Source organism: Tetrao urogallus, assembly GCF_951394365.1.
Source record: "Tetrao urogallus genome assembly, chromosome: 5".
Classification (NCBI taxonomy): Eukaryota; Metazoa; Chordata; class Aves; order Galliformes; family Phasianidae; genus Tetrao; species Tetrao urogallus.
In genome coordinates, this window is record NC_136818.1 from 25,428,754 (window position 1) to 25,450,117 (window position 21,364).

Here is a 21,364-nt window from a genome sequence, read left to right on the forward strand (position 1 = left end):
TTACTCTGAAGCTGCAAAGATGGAGTGTGCAGCAATAGTATTAAAGTCAGTAAGAGAACAGGGAGAATTGACCTGGTATAAAAGTCATCACTTGTAAAGCTGAAGGTAAAGGAAGCAGTATTAGCCTGCTTTGCCTTCAGGGAAACTGCTGCAGGACTGCCAAATGCACTTACATCTGAGTTTGGCAGGAACCGCATGAAAATTACTAACTTTCTCTGGGTTTACTTGACTCCAGCCTGTAACCATGCAAAGGCCACTGCACAAGGCCTTGTACAGCTGCTCACAGTAGACTGCAAACGAAAGCCAGGTCAGCAGCTGAGATGAGAGAGAAGAGCAATCTGCTTGACAAGTCAAATTAAACATGAGAAATGAGGTTTTCTCCTGACTTTTGTGCTACCTTTGTTAATTATCTCAAATCTTTAAAAACAAAGTAAACAAAACATGTATTTCTACAAGTATTCTTGTATTTTCATCACAGCATTGTAGTTATTTACACAGATTTAAAAAGAGCAGATTATTTTCTTAATATGTGAATGACACAGTTCAGTATGATATTTAAATTGGCAAAATACCTGACACTTTAATGTTACTGGGATAAATACATCCTCAAAGATATACGTGACAGTAGTGAGTTAACAGTAAAGTCAGTTAAGCAGAGATATACAAGTTGAGAGCACATCACATGATAGGCTTTCTTCACAGATTTGAAATTAATTAAATATGTAATTCTCATCAACATTAAGACAACTGTTTGACTCACATCCTACCTAACACCGTTGCCCAAAGTGGATGCATAAATGTATTTTTCAAGTCTACCATGTCTATGTGTCTACAAACTTGAAAAACGCATGGGCATATGAATGGATACGTATGCATATACTATTTAACAGGAGGTATCTATAGATACTAATAGATACTAATACAAACCCAAGAAAGTGGCAGAAAGGTTTGTGTGATCCGAATTCAAATCTTTTCAACTAGTTTTGGAAAAATTAAAACCACCGCCTCCCAGCTTCCCTTCCATGCAAATATACCGCAGGCAACTTGGTACGATCGATAAGTTTGTGCTTTAGAGTGAGTAGGCGACTATATGCTTTGAAACTAACCTAACAGAATCTAACTGCAACCAAAAGACTCCAAGCGCTTGTCTACAGGCACATAGGCACAACAAAACCCATCAGTTTAGTTAGTTTAAGCATTAGAGCCTTAGTTATGGCTCTAATTAATTATGTTCTATCTGTTCAACAGTCTCTTCTAAGTCATCACACTTCCTCCAAAATGAAGATACTGAAATGGACTTTGGGTATGCTGTTGTTCCTACTGTTGTCTATCGGGCGCTGTACAGAACCATCAACCCTCAATAAAACATCCCAACGGAGGCATCCTCGTTCCACAGATGGTGGAGAGGAAGGGAAGAAATGTGGTTACACCTTCTTGGTCCCAGAACAAAAAATCACAGGGCCAATCTGTGTGAATAACGAACCAGGTACTGGTAACAGAAAAGATGAAGTCACAAGAATGGACATAGAGAACTTGAAGGATGTGCTGTCCAAGCAAAAACGCGAGATTGACATCTTGCAGTTGGTGGTAGACGTGGATGGAAACATTGTGAACGAAGTAAAGTTGCTGAGGAAAGAAAGCCGCAACATGAACTCTCGGGTCACTCAACTCTACATGCAACTCTTGCATGAGATAATCCGAAAGCGCGATAACTCACTTGAACTTTCCCAATTGGAAAATAAAGTCCTCAACGTAACAACAGAAATGTTGAAGATGGCAACAAAATACAAGGAGCTTGAAGTAAAATACGCAGCACTGACTGACCTTGTAAATAACCAGTCTGTGATCATCTCCCTGTTGGAAGAGCAGTGCTTGAGAATCTTCTCACGACAGGACACCCATGGGTCCCCACCGCTCGTCCAAGTAGTGCCGCAGCACATTCCCAACAGTCAGCCATACACTCCTGTTCTCCTGGGAGGCAATGAGATACAGAGAGACCCAGGGTACCCCAGAGACAGGGATGTAAGGCCGCCACCTGATCCGGCTACTTCTCCTACAAAGAGTCCCTTCAGAGTACCACCGCTGGCTTTAATTAACGAAGGTGAGTGAACTATTGCTATTTGTCTAATTCCTCAGAAGGAAACTGTCCTGATTATAAGACTAAAATGAAGAATTAGAGGTACCTTCTATACTAACCCTTCTTCCAGATTGAATTTCTGAACATTGGCTGTTTCAAAAAATGCATCTTTTGCAACTATGGCTGAAAATTGCAATCTGTGAAATAACACCTTTGAGTCACAAAGTGCAGGGGCTGGCACCTCCAGCTGGGTTTTACTTATGGGAGTGAAAATTCATTTTCAGCATATGCTTTCTAGTATCTATTGCTCTTTCTCTGAAGATTCTTAATGACTACATGTTACACTAACTAGTAACAGTGAACACGAGACAAGCTAATTCACCCTAAGTAAAGAAAATAATTTTAAGTAGATGTCCTTTAGAGCTATACGTACAGAACTTGCCAGAAGTTATTCCTGTTGGAAGAATTTTAGCCCTTAAGTTCTGATCTGCTGTAAGATGAGCACCACACAACGGACAACGACTAAAGGTGTGGATGAAATACTTGAGAGTGAAACAAGTTTGAGAAGGCAAATAAAGGAAGGCTGGGTCTAATCAGATGCACTCAACTTTGAAAATTGTAAGTGAGTAACTAGGTTCACAACAATCTGATGTTAGTAGGATGTCAAGTTAAATCACAAATATTATGAAAATACATGCAGGGGACTTTATCACATCTTCATGTTACATTCCTTAGACTATTACATAAATACATTTTTCACTACAAACAGAACTACTGACAAGAAAATTTACTACTACTGAGACGCCCTGAATTCAATTAAAACTCTATTAAATCTTTTTCAGAATTACAGTAAAAAAAATTAAGGATTCAGAAAACACAACTCATGTTTTTCATAGACATCCACGTTAACTCTTGCTTTCGGCTTCTTTAGCTTGCACAGCAGGAATAGTTAGCCTTCTATTCACCCCTAAGTTGCCTTTAGTTACAGTTGGAAATTCAGCTTGGTTCTTAAGTTGAAGGCATTTATTTGTGATTATCCCACAGCAACACAAACAACTAGCTGCTGATGTAAAGAATGACTACTTCTATTCAGATCTGTAGAACATTCAGGCATGAGCCCAACTCAAATGCCAGATGCCATGAAAATTTAAGTCACACATCATGACACAAAGGGAACAGCTAATATAAAAGCATTAACATCCAGTCACACAGCAGAAGTATAATTCCAAAAAACAGCCATTTCCTGTTTCCCAGAAAACCTATGCTTCAAGGTTGCATGTTTTTTTAGATGTATCATTTTCTCTCATTACATACCTGCTGTACATGTGAAATGAGGCAAATTAAATTATCTACTAGTTTTCACTGGCCCATTAATTCCTAGAAGTCCACAATTTAAATCCATTTTTACAAAGGAGCACAAAGCACAAAATCTTAGGAAAATTAACTTATTCAAAGAAACAGCTGCACGCAACAAGTTATGAAAATGTCAAATGTGCATTTTCAATTACTAGCGGGGAGCTAAACTCAGAAACTCTGGGGGAACAGCAGGCCCAGCTTACTTTCAGAACAGTTCTTCAATTTGCATTAACATTGCTCTAGAAATTGAGGAAGAATTTCCCACGAATTTCAGTTGTCACAGTTATCTCAGTGCTTGCGATAACAGCCAACATCCCCAAATCGTCCTGCATTTGTGTTAAAGCACAAAAGCAGCTACAAATTGAACAGGTACTTAAAAATTCCACATGCACAACCCACTTTACTGCTAATACATCTCAGTTAATAATGTAACTTAAGTATATACCCTGCTTTATTTGGGGATTTTCCTTTACTACTGATCATAGTCCTCTGTGTGAAGCTTAAATAAGCATTATTTCTATGTCATCAGTTCAAGAGAAGACAACAGAATACGGAATGTACTAAATCACGTGTCTAAAACATTTCAGAAGTAAAATACTAACAGATCCATCACGTTCTAACTTAAAACTACTTAAAACCACTAAAAAGTTGTGTCAGTTTGCCCCAACAGCTTAGTAAACAGAGACTGTTACAGAACACACAGAGGAGTTGGATTAGATGATCTCCAGAGGTCCTTTCCTGCCCATACGTATCACATAATCATAGATTTCTATTCCTTACACAGGTAATACATTTTTAACTAAACTTAAAAGCAACAGGATTTCAAAGGTACAGCTTTTTTTGATTAAGAAACCCTGCACCCATACCAACACTATGGTAAACACTGTGGAGAATCTTTCACTATTTCAGAATCTCAGCATTTGCACTGAACAAGGAATGGATCTCTTCTTAGACCAGGAATTTAAAATCAAATTGGATGTAACAAGTTTTACTCCTCAAAAAAAAAAAAAAGAAAAAAAAAAAAAAAGAAAAAATTGAGACTATGCACCTGAAGTCATGGGATTTGATACTTTTCCTAATGCTAAAAGCAGAGTTTGTCAACTCTACTACAAGACTAATTCACAGTATGGACACAGACAAATCTGAGCATCAAAAAGCAGATAAATTACATCCTATGGTCTTAATGCCAGTTGAAGTTCAATGGCTTTGGCTAGTACAATTTGTCTGCCATGAAAGCTAAATCCCTTAAAATCACTCCAAACATCTGCACAGTTCGCTCATGCAAAAATGGACCCCTCATTTCTCCTCAAGAGGAAATTAAAGGAAATAATACATGGCAGGTCTAATTGAGCTATTTTCAATGTTTAATATTATTAAAAACCTACTTCTGTTTACACTTCTTCTAATACAGTAACTGCTTCACAAGAATACTTGTAGAGTGACCTCTCTGTCCAGTTATACAGAGCCCAGTTTTACTCCAGGCAGTTCAAGGAAAGGAAACGACATCAAACCTAGCCTAGGAGATGCATAAAGAAGTTGCAGTGTACACTATCTACATGGAAATTTTAACTGTGAACAAGGGAAAAAACACTCATAGCAAAGCTACTGTGTTTCTTTCCTAAACATAATATGTGTAATGACATAATAATACTTGTAACATAATAATAAAACAAGCACTAAAAGAATGACAAAACATTAGATATTGACCTACAGTATGCACAGCAGTACAGCTGAGTGTGGGCAGGCACTGCTGCAACCCGAAGCTGCAAGTCACCTTCTCCAGATACACAAACTTTCTGCATGCTAATTAATATGAAATGTTCTACAGATTTCTTGCTAATTATAGACTTATGTAACAGGCAAGTAATACCTAAAGAATATATTTAAAAAAAAATCTTTTCAATTTGCTTTTGCCTTGGAAACTTTGTCTGCAATGAAGGTCACTTTCACTCAACCTCTGCTTTTAATTAAGGAACCTCAACAGCCATCTTTCATGCCTCTTTTCACATTAGCCTCTTCTGTGACTGACGAGTATTTTTTCTGATCTTCCAAACAGATTTGAGGAAAAAAATTAAAAAAAAAAATAAAAAAAAATGGAAAGCAGTAGGTCATTTATTTCCAGATTTACTGAGTTTGAGCTTTTAAATGCCTTTAAAGCATCCTCCACTTACTAGCCATCAGAGCACAGCCTGCTTTGCTTTACTAAATAGTTGGTCTCTAATCAAGTTGACTGAAGTAACGATACATCAACAGACATAATTAAAATATTATCAAAAAATGAAAGGCAAACAAAGCAAAGATTAGAGTTATGTAAGCTCCATGCTTATTACTGCATGCACTTCTGTAAGTAGGGTTTATAAAGTCTGTATTCCTATGCCCCAAAATAGAGCTTCCAAGCAGCCCTGTCAATAGTACTTTTTAGAATCACGAACCTGAAAACACATGTGTGCCCTATTAGCTGCTCAAAGCCCATCTGCCACCACTTGCCTATTTCCTCCCTCGGAGCAGCACTTCCACGTGTAGCACAAATGGGCAGCACATGAAACTCACACAGACTCCCACTCACATTTATTTAGCCGGCTGCTCCTTGGATGGGGTAAGAACACAAAAACACAAGTGATGCACTGTAAAGATACTCTATTTCCCTAAATTCCACATCTGTATGTTCTGGCACTAAGTAGCTCTCTAAGACTGCGCGTTCAAGTGTGGGAGGCTTTGTTTTGGTATGAGTGTTTCGTGCTTTCTTCACTTTTGTTTTCAACTGACCAGTTTCAATTGAGCACGCGACAAAATAAGTTGCCATTTAAGTTTGGTATAAGTAGTAAAGGAGGAAACAGTTGATGCAAATTATAACGTACTTCTTCAGCACCACGAGTCAGGGAATAAATCCTTGCCAGGACAGTTAAAAATCACATGCTGCTAAATGAAGTGTGTTATCTGTTCAGCAAAGTTATTATTTTATTCAAAATAGAATGCGATGCATTTATTTTTATACTTTATATGTATACATACAAAGCAACTTTTTATGCTGTTTTTCATAGCAATTTTACCTTAATTGAATTTCTGACTTTCCATTATCTCCAAGTCTTTCACTGCAAAACCAAACATTTTGGAACAGCATGCACTGCACAGCCAACCTTGAACTCTCACAGAATTTCTCTCCATAAAGGTCCGTTCAAAGACTGCCAACATGCCAAAGATGCTGGGTATTCCAACAGTGGCATTTATATGATCAAACCCGAAAACAGCAACGAACCAATGCAGTTATGGTGTGAGAACAGCTTAGATCCCGGAGGATGGGCAGTTATTCAGAAGAGAACAGATGGATCTGTCAACTTTTTCAGGAACTGGGACAGTTACAAGGTAACTTCCGGAATGCTGAAAATCAGCATCTTCATTTTGGTGTGACACTGAGCTATCTATGTTATCTACTGCAGTCCAGGTGTTAACATCCCCAATGCAATTCTTCATCCTAAATGTTCCCCGTGAGTGGTAAATACTGAAGAGATGAAAATAGAGCGTCACTTAAGCTAGAAAGGAAATTAACTGCACAGAAGCAGGAGGGGCTCTCCTCAGAGATGGATGCATTTCAGTAGGAACGTCTTATTTCATTGAATGCATTGCTTAACTTTGTATTGACTCACAGTTTGAAACTGTCTGTTTGTAATGCACAACACAACATTTGTGAAGAGATGTTACTCTAGACAGTGACTGGGAAGTCATTAATTACAAGGACCTAACTGAACACATGCTTTCCATTAACACACAACTACAGTAAGTACTCAGAAAGTTTAATTGTCTCCTCTATGAATAAGTAATTCTGGGCAGTGAAATTATTCATTTAAGCATACCAAAAGAGTCGTAGAATCAGAGCCTCAACTTTAAAATGTTCTTAGTGATAAATTAAAAGAAATCATGCTCACACCTTTAGAACTATATTAGAAATCTCTGCAAGATGTAGGGCTTGTGAAGGGAAACATGTTCTTACTGTGATACCATGCGTATTATGATATATTATGCTATATTATGGTATCAGGCAATACACCTGGGCCAAAAAAACCATACTGCTTTGAAATAATTATATCCTCAGCAGAAAATGTGAAAATCTGCTGGTTTTTTTTTTTGTTGTTTGTTTTTTGTTTCTTTTTTTTTGTTTTTAAACAATCATGCTCTAACTTCATAGATGCAGGGCAGCTCTTTCCTGTGTGCTTACTTCAAACAGACCTTCAGTTGTGGCTTTCATTATATTTAAGAGAAAACAGACATTTAACTCAATTGGACCAAAAGCATCACCTACGCAAAGAAATGACAAGATTACTAGAAGCATTTTCACCTTTTTTTTTTTTCCTTTTTTTTTTTTTTTCTTTCCTCACTACACTTGTAGAATTTAATCATTACTCTTTAACAGTTGTTCAGTCTTTATTTCTGAGAATGGTGGGTGGGCTTTTCCCACATACCTCGAAATATCATAAGGCAGTTAGTTATATCATCTTACAAAGAAGCCATAAGCATTTTTAACATAACACATTGGAAGTGTGTATTAAGAAAGTGTAATGTGTGTACAAGAGTGTATTAAGTGTATTATGAGTCTATAACTGGCATTTGACAGAAGGCCAATCTTGATCAAGCTTGCTCCCAAGTGATTTTTCATTTTAGTAGGCTTCAATGTGTTAAGAGAGAAGCTGAAATCAAGCAATACACCATTCAAATTAAATAGATGTTCAGTTGTAATGGCTGAAGATTGTATTCTTAGTATCCTTATTACCAAACCTCGAGTACTTAAAGGCACACTACTGCATGCAGCTGACTTAAATAAACTGCAGGCTGCACCGCTGACAGCAAGGATGCCCCCCATTCTATTTTTGTGTACCTGCACAGCTCCATTAGTGCAACTGACAACTCTGCCATCCTTAATGAATCTCTACTATGTCATTCTGCTAGCAGTTCATAAATAGCTAGCAGTAAATAAATGGCCAAGGGCAGCAAACAAAGCATTTAAATGCATGTGTTGAGTAGCCATCCTGAAGCTTGAAAGTGTTCAGTACCCCAGTTCCATTGGTTTATAAAACTCCTGCTGATAAAAGCCTGACAAACAAGAAAAACTGGAGTGAACATCTCCTTCTTATCTTTTGTACAGAAAGGATTTGGAAACATTGATGGAGAGTACTGGCTGGGACTAGAAAATATTTACATGCTTACCAATCAGGATAATTACAGACTATTGATTGAATTAGAGGACTGGAGCAACAAGAAAGTCTATGCAGAATACAGCAGCTTCCGTCTGGAGCCCGAAAATGAATTCTACAGGCTACGCTTAGGAACATACCAAGGAAACGCAGGCGATTCCATGATATGGCACAATGGAAAGCAATTCACAACACTGGACAGAGACAGAGATATGTATTCAGGTAAGGCAACTGCCACCTACTTGAAAAACAAACACAGTAGATCCCAGCAGTGATATCCTTAAAGAAAAAAATACAAGAAAAACGATGCAAGTTCTGATAGAATAACTCAACTAAAAGATATTTAAAATAGATCAAGAAAAATTGCACTGATTTCGTAACTTAGCTCAATGACAACCTCACCTCACGCATGTGATTCTTTGCAGTCAGGACACCTTCCCAGGTAAGCTCCCAGAACAGCAAGGCCACATAAATACAACCTCCATCAACAGAAGGTTCTGAATAGCACCAAAGGAACTGCAGCTGTGAACAGGCTCTTAGTTACATGACTATACTTGAGAAACGGGCAGATCACTTCATTTAATTCTCCTTAAAGAAGGCTGTGTTGTTTCTTTTTTCTCTAAAACCTTAGGGCTAAGAGAAGAAGCAGAGAAGTGTAATAGTAGAACTGCACTTAAGAATTAGTCTCTATTTTTTCCTCAGCTGTCAAAAACCAAAAAGCTACACAAACTCTGCAAACTCATAGAAGCCTCACAGAGTAAATGCACAATTAGCAAGCAGCGATCTGTGGAACGTGGACCCGAGTGCTGCTTGGGACTGCATCAATTCACATCACTTCCACAGAAGTATTTCTAAACAACACATAACCCAAGTTCTTTGAACGTTAGCTCACTGAAAAGCACTGCTAGTATTCTGAGAACAGTTGATCTCCTTAGTTTTCAGCAGTCACATTAAGTACCGTGTTAATTATCTCCCTCCAGACAGAATGCAGAATTTAGGTAGAAGCAGCAACTGATATGACTGCAACAAGACGCTGAAAATCCCCTCTGAGAAACAGCCAGAATGTGAAAGTGTTTACTGATCTCCTGCATTTCTTCTCTACTAACAGTGACTTTACCTACTTCTCTGTTCCACAGGAAACTGTGCTCATTTCCACAAGGGAGGCTGGTGGTACAACGCATGTGCACACTCCAATCTCAACGGGGTGTGGTACAGAGGAGGCCACTACAGGAGCAAATACCAGGATGGAATATTTTGGGCTGAGTACCGGGGAGGTTCCTACTCCTTGAAAGCAGTTCAAATGATGATCAGACCTATAGACTGAGGAGGAAAATCCCACAGTGCTCAAGCCATCAAGTATAAACTTATCAGTGCTTGGGTTACAGAAAAATAAAATATTACTTCCAAATCATTATTTTGCACAATCTGTCCCTGCAAAATGCAGGCCTACTATTTTCCTTTCTCCCCAGTTGCCCCTTGCCTTTTTTTTTTTTTTTTTTTTTTTTTAATTAAAGAAACCTTTTCTACTGTAATAGACAGTGTTTTTCAAACATGTATTCAACACAAACAGATGTTCACATTTGTGATGCGTATTTATCTATGTTCAAGCCCAACATGCTTCATGTAAACAACCTTTAAGGTTGGTAAGAAAGACGTCCAGATAAATGAAAAGATACAAGCTTATCACTTAAAATGCTTATGCTTCTTCAGACCGGTTCAACCCTTAAATGTAAATATGTGAAATGACATTGTCTTGCTTTAATGTGAAAATTAACCAGTTATTTAACAATTTATTTAAAAATGTTGGCATAACTCGCAATGAAAATCTGACTTCACATTACTGTTTAAGACTTACGCCCAGAAGCTACCTAAAAAACTGAAGACATGCTAGCTTTCCAACAGAGGGAGATTTTGCTACAAATAATTATTCCAAAATGAAGTGAATTAAACATACATTTCTTAATGGTGTAGGAATTCCCTAAGATCTGCAGGTCATAACTTCTGCTCAACACTTACACAAAGAGAGAAAAAGAACAGTTCTATGAAGTGGATGATAAAAACTCAAGACAACCAAATCATTCACCCTACTTAAAACCATCTTTTGATACTTCGAACTTAGATGGCAAAATGGAAAAGTCCCGATAATAAAATCAGGACTTTACATGTGGAGATTCTCCCCTGCTTCCATTAGGAGTGATGAGGTCTGAACAGATACTCACAAGTGTTAGTTTAGAGAAGAACCAAGTCTCACAAGAGTAACACAAGTTTTCTACCTGTCAGCCTCTATCATACCAACATAGCTTCCTGCTGACATAGATCAGGAATCAGCTCTGAGAACCCAAAACTAGTGGATTGCTCTTATGACACAAATATTTCCCCTCCCCTATGTGTATACTACTCTAATTCTATCTATATTAAATGTTTTTGCCTTCTGGATATCTGACTTCCACTGGGATTAATATGTAATTTAAGAAGTTCATTAGAAAATACTTCCCCAACCTTCAACAAATGCGATACAAGATAATGCACCAAAACAACATACTTCCCAAGCATGACATAACCAAATGCTCATTTAAGCTATCAGAGTCTGAAATGCAACCAAAACATTTCTTTGGCACTTCATATGTTTTAAAAGAACTTTGCTCCACTTAGCCTAAGAAACAGTAACAGCTAAAACAAGAATTTAACATTATGGTTGTACCCAAATTAATCAACACCAACATCTCTACTAAACATTGTTTGTAATTCAGAGGAGAGAAAAGAGCATTTTGGTTTCAAAGCACATTCCCTCTATATTTTAATAGGTCATATATGGCTTCAAGGGTTGTAGTTCATCTTTTTGGACAGGGATCGAAGTCAGTGAGTTTCAACAATATTTAGCTGAGGGTGGGGGAAAGAGGAAAAAAATGAATCAGTTCCAGCATATTTCATTCCTGACTTGCAAGAATATTAACAGATGTTATTTAAGATTGCAGTTCTGAAATTGGACTTCATGTAAGGAGTATTTGTTTGTTACAGACGTTGTACAGACCTCATTGATTGAGTGTTCTACAAAATGCTTTTTCAATTGCAGATGCTTAAAATTCAAGCCACCTATAGTCTACTCTTTTTTCTGTGGTAGCTATTCAGTTAAGTAATTCAGTTAAGTCTTAAAACTGAAAATGACCTGGGAAATGGTCTTTAATGAACACTTCTGTCAGCTTTAGTTACTTCAACTTACAGATTTCATCTGCTTGGAAGAGATCTTGTTTTACCACAAGAATCTACTGCCCGCTACAAAAACAGCATGTGTTTATTCAGCACAGTCAGTGAAAGGTGTGTTCTGCAGAAATCCCTTGGTGAAATCAGTTTGCAGTCAGCCTTTAAATTAAATCTTCTTAGACACCTAAGACAGCCTCCCTTAATTTAAAACTACAGAATGAAGTCAACTAAACATTACTACAAATTTACCTCAAAGCTTCTGACTGCACAAATGCCATAAGAGGAAAGAACTCCTCTTACGTTGCCAGGTTATGATTACAAGGAGGGAGAATGTAACACCTCTTTATCAAGTTGGTTTATATCTCACAACAAACTTCTACTTACAAATGCTTATGATACTATCAGTAATTCTGGGGCTGAATGTTCTAAGCAGTGTAAATGATTATGTTTTTGCGCTTTGTCTCTCACTTTTCTGCAGCAGTTTCCCAAAGAGGTTGTAGCAGCATCCCTCAAGCTTATTGCACTAGACATTGAGAAGCACTGTCCCAGAAGGACAGAGCTTTCACCATTCCTGTAGGGCCACTTCAAATATAACCAAACAGACCTTGAAAATGTTTAAACTGTTAAAGGCTGAAACAGTTTGCAAAAATGTTTCCAAAGTGTCTTTGCAAGCAACACCACTGAAGTAGCTGAATGGTCAGCAGATGAACACTTCAATAATCTGTTTTCCCATTTCTGGATATAGATCCCAAAAGACAGCTATAAGGAAGTATTTCACACAGTAGTACTGCTTAGTTAAATAAAAACCTCACTTCTCATGACATGGCTCACTTGTTTCATTGCACAACCTCAGATCTCTCAGAATTCTGTAAGACTCCTGAGAAAGTGCATTTGTTCCAAGGCAAAATATAACATCGTAGACACAGCTGCCATTTGTTTTGACTACTCTAATGGGTCAGGTGATTCAGCAGTGATAACACATCCCAGACCAGACAATGAGGACTTCATACTGCACTCATTTATTGCCCTTGAACAGCTTCTAACTCTCACATTCAGATTAGGAGCCCAGAGACCACGTGCTGCTTTTACTTGCACATTCGAGATCTCTGTAGTCAAGACATTTCTTGTTGCTGCAAGGAACTGACAAGCTTTCTTGGTAAGTATGGAAGAATGTTTTTGTCTTGTCCACAGTGAGCTGTGGTAAGCAGTAAGAAAACAATCCGTACTTCTGTGGCTCAGAAACCACCTCGATTGCAAAGGCAACACAATAAAGCAGTTAAGCTTTAAACCATAACACAAAGACAGTAAAAAAAACTGAAAGACATCCAACGTCCACATTTGGTTGAATGGACAAACCTAGAACTCTCCAGGGTAAAACATTAGTCCTGGAAATCGCAGCTGAGATACTTGTATGTGCTCACTACACTATGGCCTTCCAAGCAGTGCCCTTCACCACCAAGACAAGCACTGCCCTGGAAGGGATTTCCAGAAGTTACTATAGAAGATTTGATTCTCTGCACTATTCTGAAGAGCAGTTTAGAGGATAACAGAAACCTCAGCAGCTGTATGAACACTGAAGGGAGCCCCTTCTTTTCTGCAGAAGGAAGGGACCTTATGATTCCTCCCCTCCGCAGCACATACCATCTTCGGAACTGCAATTTAGGTAGACTTCTGCACACATTTTGAACAAGGAGCAGCAATACGCCTGCATCTGATTCTGATATCACAAGTAACAAGCAGAAAACCATCCTTCCAGGAATTGTAATTTGCAGCTGGGAAGCTTAAAACAGAAAGCAAGTTCGGTTCTTCTGTCCCATATCAGGCTCAGGTCAGTATAAACTCCTTGGGAAAGAAACGTTAGAAATAATACTCTGCAAATCTACTCCAGTGTTTCTGGAGATGAAAAACTGATCAAATGAGAAAACTAGGACTCCGCAGTCGACCTTGCAAGATGGATGCAGATTCATCACAACTGTAGCTGCAAAGCAATTTGTTTGTTTGTTTGTTTGGCCACACGTATACATCTTACCACATTAATTTTAGAGCAGCGCATCGGTGGGCATTTGCTTTTTCTTATGAGAAGTATAGGCTCAGGGGACACTCTGTGTCATTACTGAGAATTCCTACCACAGGAAAGCAGGTCACAAAACCCTCTAACTACAGCTGGTCATAGCAAAGCACTAAGCTCCCCTTCTTCCTAAAAAAATATTTACTTTGATAAATTATTAAGTCAAGCCAAAAACTTACTCTGAACCAAGAAGTTACACAGAGTTTCTCATGTATGAAGAGGAAACCATCTGTAACAGAAGAAAACCTAAAAAATCCCCTAAAAATGTGGAGAACAATGTTCTAAATATAGACTGGCAGGTAGTAAGACAGTATGTTAAAAATGCCTGACAAACAGACCAGAGTGTAAATAACTCTCTGCATAGAAGTAGGTTTTAGAAAACCATAATGGCACAGGACAGAGTATCACGAGATTTGGAAAAAATCTAAAAGCAGGCTGGCTTGAGACTCTGTAATTGGCAAGGAAACAATTTGAGCCTGGCTTCATATCTAATAAATCACAGCATATAAGGTAAAAAGCTTCTAGAAAGCTAGAAATTCCACTTCAGAACAATATGCAGATCATATATAAGCATGCAGATGAATGGGCAAAGTACAAAATGCTATTTTTAATTACATTACATTCTGTTTGGCGTTTGTGGGCCCTTTTAATTGCTCTGTTAACAAACTGGATAGTGTGTGACATGCACCATGCTGTCAATTCTCACACACACACTACAGACAAAACAGGCTTATGCTGAGTATTTCAAGGTTCCATTATAGACATGAACCATTACCAATATTCTGGGAGAGATGTAAAATGGAAATGAAAAATGAGGACAGAATGACAAATTCTATAGGACTGCTTTTTATTAACTACTACTACTTCTGCAGAGTAAAGTGTTTCTTCCTATTCGAGTCCAGAGCATGAATTTAATGCAACTATGATGCACTTTAGAAGTATTCTAGATAGAAACAAAATTGATGGCAACATGGCTCACATCAAGCAATGAAGCAGATGATGCAATATCGTGATGAATATGCTGATCACAGCATAAAGAATGTTGTTTTGTAAAAGATGATATTAAAAAGTAGCATCAATCAAAGAGATTACATTTTAGTGAAACACAGCTATCAGCTTAAATTTAGGTGCGAGAGCACCTGAAACCCACAGGGGTATAATTTTTTTTTTTTTTTCTGGAGAAGGAAAAAAATGAGTAAACATTTCCTGAATTTTGTATAACCACTGACACCTTACGGTACCAAAGAAAAGCTACATTATAACAACACAATCACCATGAACAACATAAAACGCTGAGACACTGAGTGACACTAGATCAGCTTGGAAGCCAAAACAAATACTAAGCATTTATGTAGCTCTCACAGGTACAAAGGAATATCAGTTACTGAATTATCCCGTAAGTGAGTCAGTAGTAAATATCCAGTTACACTTTTCATCTTAATATAACTGAACGCAACAATAGCTGCAGATTTTAGCATGTTCCAAACCTTAGAACCTGCATTTATTTATCAGAGGCTGCTGATTTAAAGCTTCTCATAAATTAAAGCCCAGCATTACTGTAACATTCAAATATTTAGCTCTTCAAGAATGCTAGCAAGCATAACAGTTTAAGCACTTCTCCAGAAGTCAGCGTACCTATACAACATATGGGAAAATCATTTACTAGAAAACTGAGCCTGTATGTAGAACTTGAAGTGTTTGTGAGGTTTAATAGCAACTTTCTTCCTGAAGCTGGTGAAGCTTTTTCTTGCCAAATACAGAATACACAAAACCATAGTGGTTCCATACTCTTTACTGAAGTATTGAAGTAGTTTCACGTACGTTTAAACGACACTGTTCAGTTTTTGTGTAATCACTGCAGAAAGGTTTTTCATTAGTGTTTCCCATTTGAAACACTTCAGCTTACCTAAATAGGGAATACATGGAGTCATCTTCAAGCTGCTGATGTAATCTCTAAGCCTTTTGTAATTATCTTCTTTACTCATAACATACTCCAGCTTTTCAAAAGTGGCTTTGTCCTTCCGACTCAGTAACTTAAAAAAAAAAAAAAAAAAGGCAGAATCAGTTGAGATGAAGTTGGATTGCTATGACTGCTCAAACTTTTACCCTTAAATGCATGCTTTTTATTTTAATTCTTTTGTTTCCCCCTCTCCCCCTTTTTTGGTTACTCGTTTTGAAGTATGATTGCTTAAAATTACAGCATTTACTCCTTATGGATAAATACTTTAAGGACAAATATAGAAAAGTGCTATTTCAGTGGTCAAATTTAAATAAGCCTTCTAAAGAAATAATCAAACGTAAACCTTGGTGTGCTGGTGATCCTTCTGAAATAATACAAGTTTTCCAATGACTAATCTAGCTAAAATACAACATTCCACACGCTTGTCCACTTTTGCAGTATTTCAAAGTCGCAGTTTATTCACTGTATTGATCTTTAAAGTTAAGGTTTGCTTGTCAGAAGTACCAAGTTTTACATTAATCCAGTTTCAGAAAAACCCAAATTCCAAAATGTTTTTATTCTTGAATTGAAAACTGTTTTAACAAATTAGTCTTTTGAAGAGCAAAATCATATCATTAAAACCTGATAAATATCCTTAACCAAACTACAAATAATAAAATGAATGCAGCTATAAGCATCCACATACTTGATGCGCTGGAAGAGTGTAAAGATTTGATCCATTTTTCTCTAGAGAAAGCAAACAGAAGACTTGAGTACAGGCTGTATTTATTGTTTCACCAGCTAGCAACTTCACTGGATCTTATCAGTATTACAGTGACCTCCACTCAAAATACCAAACAAAGCCATTGAGTCTCCTCCAATGCTCTCCCCCATCCCAACACATTCCTTTGACAGTATTAACTGAACACTGAGCTCTCTTTGCAAAACTGAGGAATAAACAATGTCTTTTTGAAACATCTAACTGCACTACTGTTGCAAAGCCACATTAAAGGCTTCATTTCAGCTTGGAGCCAAAATTTAAAGGAAGATGCAAGATGTTTACATTTGGCAGAAGGCTTGGTTTCCCAGCCTCCCAATCACTTTTTCCCCCTCACAAGATCCTTAATAGCACAAGAATTACAAGGTGCAGAACACTTAATTCTTTCATCCCCTTTTCTTTTTCAAATGAAGGTCAACTCATGTGACACAACGGAATTGAAATAAACCTTCAAGTTCCAATTTCTCTACTGAAATAACTGCTTTTTCTACCTACGTTGCCTACATCTTAATCTTCATTAGTGAATTTAACAGCGTCTTTCAGAATAAAATCACTTTTAAAGAGAAATTCATTTTCCAAGACACATTGGTCTTTTACATTCCAGCAATTAACTTACATTGTTAGCTTTGCTTCCAATATTCTAATGAGCAGTAACTCATGTCTGCCGTTTCAATGAGGACGTGCCAATTGCAGGACAAAAAGAAAAAACAACAGCAAAAGCAACAGTAAGGAGTCACGACTTCCTCCCAGCCACTGGGACATTACATTTATCTTTTTAACTTTATCTCCTCAAAGATGGCTTTGTTTTTGTCAGCCTAGATGTGCTTGCTTTCAATAATATTTAAAAAATATGTATTTTGTCTGCGTATCATGCTTGGAAGTCCTTCTGTCTTTCTTCTGCCTTTCTACCTTCCTTCTGACTGGAAGGTATGGCAAGTGGAAATTCAAGCCTGAATTAAATTACTGCACCTTCCTGAAAACAAACACACAGAGCTGCACAGTCTCAAAGTCTGATATATCATTTCAGGCTCTTTGAACAATCTCTAACAATAAGTAAAGCCTATAAGAGATTCCCTTGTGCTTATGGTGCAATACACATCAGGTCTCCAGTTCATGCATTACCCAAGTACAGAGAACCCAACAACACAAAAAGCGTAAAGGATGAAGTAGGAAAGAAATCAGGAATCCAGATGGTTTAATCATGGCAGCAGCTAACAAATTTATACTAATACAGAAACAGTATGTATTAATTTTGAATCATGCACACAAATCCATTTCTCATCACTGCTAAGTAAAGTGGGTGAAGCACCACAATGACAAAACCAGAAAAGCAGAAGTTTGCCTCAAGAACATTCTGAAGTCTTAGCTTCATTAAGGTTTTCCTGGAGAGATTTGAAGAAATTCATCTTACTGAACTGCGCGTTTGCAAATCGTGCACTGAATTGTAGATGAGTATTTTAGCAGGAGTGCTTTAAATTAATTTTTGGTAATCATCAGCTGAGCAACACTATAATTGAGATTTTCCTACCTTGGGTGAAGAAGGAGGCAGAATGACAGAAACACATTTTGTAATACACAATATGTAAGGTATGACTACAGAGAAAGTTTAGTTTGTTTCCCTGTTTTTTAGCGGTTTATCTGTACAGATCCCCTGCAGAGAAGCATTTCAGCCATCTGATCACTTTCACTGCACTTGAAAATGCATCTGTTTGTACAACTGGGTAACTACCCAATGGATAGTTGGATCAAACAAGGTTTACTCAACTCAGAGGTATCAATGAGCAGAAGCTGCTACAAATGTGTAACTGATGAAGATGCAACCACATGAAAATACTATTAATTCTAGTTAGAAAACATGCCAAAAAAACATTTCCAAAGAATGCCTCTTACATAACTGTACAGAAGACCACCTAAGAAATACAATGGCTACAGCAGCTGCAGTAACTATGAAAACCATCCGGAAAACTGATGAAGATTGCTGGATTCAGCTATCAGTAAGAGAAACTACAAATCTTTTTATGGAAACTGCATCATTAATTTCTGGACGTCTGTTCTCAGCAAAAAAAAATTCCATCATTATAAACCCCTAAATGATTAAAATATGGCCCACTTTGGCATTCTTAATTTTCCAGCAACTAAATACAAAATAGCTTCGAGCCAAATTAAAAGCCTCTGCATTTAGCAGAATCTGCAGGGAACTATTTTTCAAAGGAATTTCTATGCCTTTCCAGGCATAGGCCTAGAATGGAAAAAAAAAAAAAAAAAAAAAAAAAAAAAAAATCCAACAGGAAACCATAGACTTCAGATGCAGTAGAAACATTAAGTATGTAGTACAAGAAGATTGAAGTATCTGTAATAATTATTGCAAGCTTGAAAATAAGCTAGAGAATGCTGTATTTTTCTAAGAATGCACTAAAATCCCTCCCATGTACCACTCCCATGTCCCACTGCTCACTTACCGCCCATGTTTTAGTCAGTCTGAAGATAGGAGCACTCTGTAGGCCTGACACAACTGCCATAAGAGCGTGCAGATTGTTCAGCTCGTACAGTTTCTGAGAACAAAAATATACAATAAATGACCAACATTCCAATTACTGTCCACAGCTAATAGAGAATAAGCTGCAATCTAACTGAAGATACCTCACATGTTTTAAAATGAACATTTAATTACAGCGAATTGTTGACCACTCAAATAACTTCCACAGCACTTTCTAATTTTCCAGTACTGCTTCTATACAGTCTTGGATTAGAAGATACTGGCCGTTGCATAGCCCAGATATAGCCCTGCCAAAAATATATGTTCCAAAACGTATACTATACATCAGAAATGCCAGAAATTTTCAAACCCAACACATTCCTATTCATAGCATTCGAGAGAATTTTCAAACTGAAGATGCCAAAAAGGACAGCCCACGCGAATGATGTAATCACGGCAGCATTCAATGCTGTAAGTGCGTTTTCCACCACAGATTTATGGAGACAGTGAGGCTGCAACAGAACACCTACAGAATTTGAAGCAGGATGAAGTCAAGCAGGGTAAACGTACCTGGAGTACTTCTCTGACTGAAAGGCAGTTTGGGGAGTATGAAAACTGAAACTGATTCGTAATTCAAGAATACGAGCAACCTTTATAAACGTGGTGAATTAAGTCTTTTTCCTCCTTCAAACTCAGCTTACCTAATTTTTCTTGAGTGGGAGGTCACTTGTGAGATGAGGCTTTGTTAGAAAAGATTGGCTTGACCAGATTCTGAGTATGAGAGACCACATTTTTTAGGGAGGCTGAAAGTGATCCTATGGGGTGGTTTTCCAGCTTGTGGCTTTGAAACTCAGGAAATGATTCTCTCTCTGCTTAACACTGGGCCAGAGAACGGACAGGTCGTAGGTATTACTCAGGAATCCCACATTTAATACATATTATCAGGTCACTCTAGTAGCAGTTTGAGTCTGGATGTCCAGAACTCCATGGTTCTAGCAAGTCTACTGACCAGCAGGGACTTTCCACACCTACTGAAAAACCACTTATCTCACCTAATCCATTCTTTGATGGATTCTTCAGCATTTTGTATAAAGGGCAATCAGTGTTTTGTTGGGTGAGGTGGGGAAACAGCAGCTGGTTACCAATGCCATTCTTCAGGGCTTGCATCTAGGGCCTTGCTTTGTTTATCAGTGATCTAGATCAGGGAATCACATGCAGTTTCAGTTAAGCTTACAGTAGTATAGCCTTGACAGGCTTGGGGAGGAATGGCAGTAAAGTTTCCTGGTAGGAAAAGTTCTGGGGGTGCCGGTCAACAGCCAGCTAAACATGAGCCAGCAGCGTGTCCAGGTAGCCAAGCAGGTCAGCTGCATCCTGGTTTGTATCAGAAGAAGCAGTCCAGTAGGTCCAGAATCTCAAGTTTTGATAAGACTGTACCTCAAACACTGAGTTCAGACAGTGAGTTCCTTGAGCATGTGTAGACAAGAACAATAAGGTTGGTGAAGGGACTGGAAAAGACAACACATCAGGAGCAGCTAAGGAAATTGGGGCTACTTAGTCTGGAGAAGAGGAGGCTGAGAGGAGATCTCTTTCTCTACAACTACCTGACAGGAGGCTGCAATGAAGAAGGGTTGGTCCCTTTTCTCAGGTGGCAAGCAATAGAGCATGAAGAAATGGCCTGATGCTGTGCCAAGGAGATTTAGCTGGACATTAGGAGAGGGTGGCCAAGCATTGGAACAGGATCCCCAGGGCAGATGCGTGGACACGGCAATAAAGGACACAGGTCAGTGGCGGGATTTGGTGGATCAGGCAGATGGTTGCACTCTGTGGTTCTGAAGCTCTTCTCCAACCCAGATGATTCCATATACCTAACTCCTACTAAATAGCATTACTTGTCTTTGTCCAACCACTCATGCGGTCACTCTTTTTTCCCCCCTCTGGCTCCCAAATAAGGTAATCTGCTGTCCTGAAGAAGGATGCAGAACAACAACATGGCTGATTAAAATGAAACAAGAGTCTTCTAGCTGCTGCCAGCATTGAAACAGATGTCATAACCAATCAGGATAGCCTGGGAACTTCAGGAGAATGCAATTATTAAGTCCAATTAGTTTGTGCATCTATAGAATGAGATACCCTTAAAGGGCAGGCAGCTATACAACAGACAGACAGTAGTCAGCACAAAAAAAGTTCTGCCTAGTGGATTTATAGCTTCTCTAAAAAGTTAATTAATGGGATCTCTGGCACCACGCTGCTTTGATAAAATTGGTGTAAACAGAAAATGGCAAT

The 21,364-nt window shown here is 38.1% G+C and overlaps 2 protein-coding genes across 4 annotated transcripts in view; one reads left to right on the top strand and one right to left on the bottom strand.

Annotated features, from left to right (window-relative positions):
• The window catches only part of RALGPS2 (Ral GEF with PH domain and SH3 binding motif 2), a gene marked incomplete at both ends in the record, with an annotated part of 85,276 nt that overhangs the window by 37,248 nt on the left and 26,664 nt on the right, over window positions 1-21,364 (bottom strand). For all 3 annotated transcript variants that reach the window (XM_079535994.1, XM_079535993.1, XM_079535992.1), the window contains 2 exons: window positions 15,795-15,921; window positions 19,065-19,157. In XM_079535994.1, coding sequence (XP_079392120.1) covers window positions 15,795-15,921; window positions 19,065-19,157 — 220 coding nt within the window. The remainder of the gene's footprint in view (window positions 1-15,794; window positions 15,922-19,064; window positions 19,158-21,364) is intronic.
• ANGPTL1 (angiopoietin like 1) lies at window positions 1,279-9,943 on the top strand (the record flags this gene model as incomplete). The annotated part of the gene is made up of 4 exons (XM_079535392.1): window positions 1,279-2,101; window positions 6,603-6,796; window positions 8,571-8,841; window positions 9,756-9,943. 4 exons carry the CDS (start codon window positions 1,279-1,281, stop codon window positions 9,941-9,943), a joined length of 1,476 nt encoding a protein of 491 aa, XP_079391518.1.